This window comes from Gavialis gangeticus, unplaced genomic scaffold (assembly GCF_001723915.1).
Source record: "Gavialis gangeticus isolate Ggan-Ray unplaced genomic scaffold, GavGan_comp1, whole genome shotgun sequence".
Classification (NCBI taxonomy): Eukaryota; Metazoa; Chordata; order Crocodylia; family Gavialidae; genus Gavialis; species Gavialis gangeticus.
In genome coordinates, this window is record NW_017729034.1 from 2,856,248 (window position 1) to 2,858,337 (window position 2,090).

General features: G+C 44.8%; 1 protein-coding gene across 1 annotated transcript in view; it reads right to left on the bottom strand.

Moving 5' to 3' along the window:
• Positions 1–904: 904 nt before the first annotated feature.
• The window catches only part of F5 (coagulation factor V), a 68,105-nt gene continuing 66,919 nt past the window's right edge, over positions 905–2,090 (bottom strand). Inside the window, exon 25 of the mRNA XM_019527532.1 lies at positions 905–1,584. Coding sequence (XP_019383077.1) covers positions 1,438–1,584 — 147 coding nt within the window. The 3' untranslated portion in view covers positions 905–1,437. The remainder of the gene's footprint in view (positions 1,585–2,090) is intronic.

Consider the following 2,090-nt stretch of genomic DNA (forward strand, 5'->3'; position numbering starts at 1 on the left):
CATGTGATCTTGAAAGAAAACAAAACAATACTTTATAGGTCACAGTCCAATACCACTTAGAAAACACAGTCCTACAAGATATTTCTGCCTGATCAACTGGGCTCCAAGCAAGTCTGGGGAGGGTACAGAACAGCTTACAGCACTGAAGCCTAAGTTAGTTTGAGCACTTAGACATAGATATGTAGATAAGATGTACAGACATAGATATGTAGATAAGATAAGGTGTTTCATCTACTACATTTCTGTGTTCCTAATGAACAGCCAAGAATGGTCAATTACTTCCCGAAAGGAAGCATGGACTAGCAGTTTGTATGGGACTGATAGCTTAGAGTCTGTTTCTCATTCTACTACTCTGGTTCAAAACCTCAGACTTTGCCTCTTTCTCCGACTGTCTTTCCCACCTGTAAAATGAAGAGCATGCTGACCTCCTGCCCAGGGGCACTGAAGGATGCTCTGGTGTTATGTATTAAAGTGGCTTAGGTGTGCTTGGCACTTACAAAGCACATCTAAAGATATGGCCTTGTTTCTCTGTTCCTGGAACCAGTTCTACTTCAGCCACAGTATAACCCAGAGTAGCATGATAACTTTTCTAATGCACCCTGACTGTCTATGACCCCCGTCAGGGATCATTCGCCACCTATGGGTTATGCTGGAGTACTGCTTTGTGCTTCCTTCCCTGCCCAAATGCCAGGGAGAAAAGGGTAGAAATGTAGGTTCCCCACATCCCCCACCCCCGGGCTTAGTTGGCTAACATTGTATTGCTTGTAACCTAGTCACGTTCCCCTCCTCTCCCCCATCCCTCTATTGTTACTCCCTCGCTCGGGCCCTTTGTATCTCCATATCAGCTTTGTCATCTTTTTTCTGGATTCCCAATCCAAAACATCTACTAATAAAAGTCAATTAGCTCTCTGTCTACTGTGGACTCCCCCCATACAAGGAAAATGCACAAGAGGGAGATCTGTTAGTTTTCTGTTCCCCTTTTTGTACTGTGGGAGCAGTATAAAGGGAGTAAAATCAGGGCTCATGATCAAGCATGTGGTCTTTGCCCTCCAGGACTTTACAATCTATGCGAGGTTAAAAACAAAATCACAGGCAGTTGCGGCTGGATGGAAAGGAGGAGACAGCGGCAGACAGAGGCCATGCAGCTGTTTGGATACACAGATTCCTACAGGAAACCTTCTTGCTCAGTGGATTTCTTACTTGCGACTTTCCTTTACTAATTGCACTTTTATATGAGCAATATCTTTGCCCATGAAATTGCTTTCTTAATGCATGCTAGCAAATGACATTAATATCTGTGTATATAAGGCACTTCTGAAAGTACTAAATATTGTTATTTAAAGTGTTCTTAAAAGAAAAGTGTTTTTTCACAGCTTCTGCTGAAAGCTTTTGGGTTCCCAAGCTTTGACTGTCCCCTGTAACCTGTGTATCCAGCCCCTAGGAAAAATCACAGCCGAAGAGTTCTACGCGCAGAGCAATGTTCCTATTCCAGGTTTTAGGAATGATGCGGATGAACCTGGAAATTATGGGTGGGTTTAAAAAATGCTTAACTTGTCCATTGGCATTGTCATTCCCCAAGAACACCTGAAAGTCATCAAAAGACAAAGAATTAGTGCAAATGTAACATAATAGAGGAACCCCTTCCCCTCTTTTCTAAATGCAATTCAGGGGGACAGTGCTGCATTGAGGGAGGGGAGATGGATTGGATCACTCAGGCAATTATATAATGGTGCCTGTAGCCTTCCTCTAGATCACTCATTCAAAATTCAGAATGATGCCCGATAACTACCGTCTGATGAATGTTTAGCGGCTTGGGTGAAGTAACTATGTTATCTGTTCCCCCTATACAGGTTTCCCTCTCTTATGTGGTAGATGCATTCCTGAAAAACTGCGTATAACCTGAATTCACATTAAGGGAGCCCACTTTACAAGGTAACAAGTAAGGATATGTTCCCAAGACCTCGACTGCATCGGCAGCAGGTAAGTCTGCTGGGGCCAGAGCTGTGCCAGGTTCTTCCAGGCAGGGGGCGGGGCGGGGCGGGGCTGGGCTGGGCTCCACTCGGGGCGGGTAGCGGCAATGCTGGGAGGGG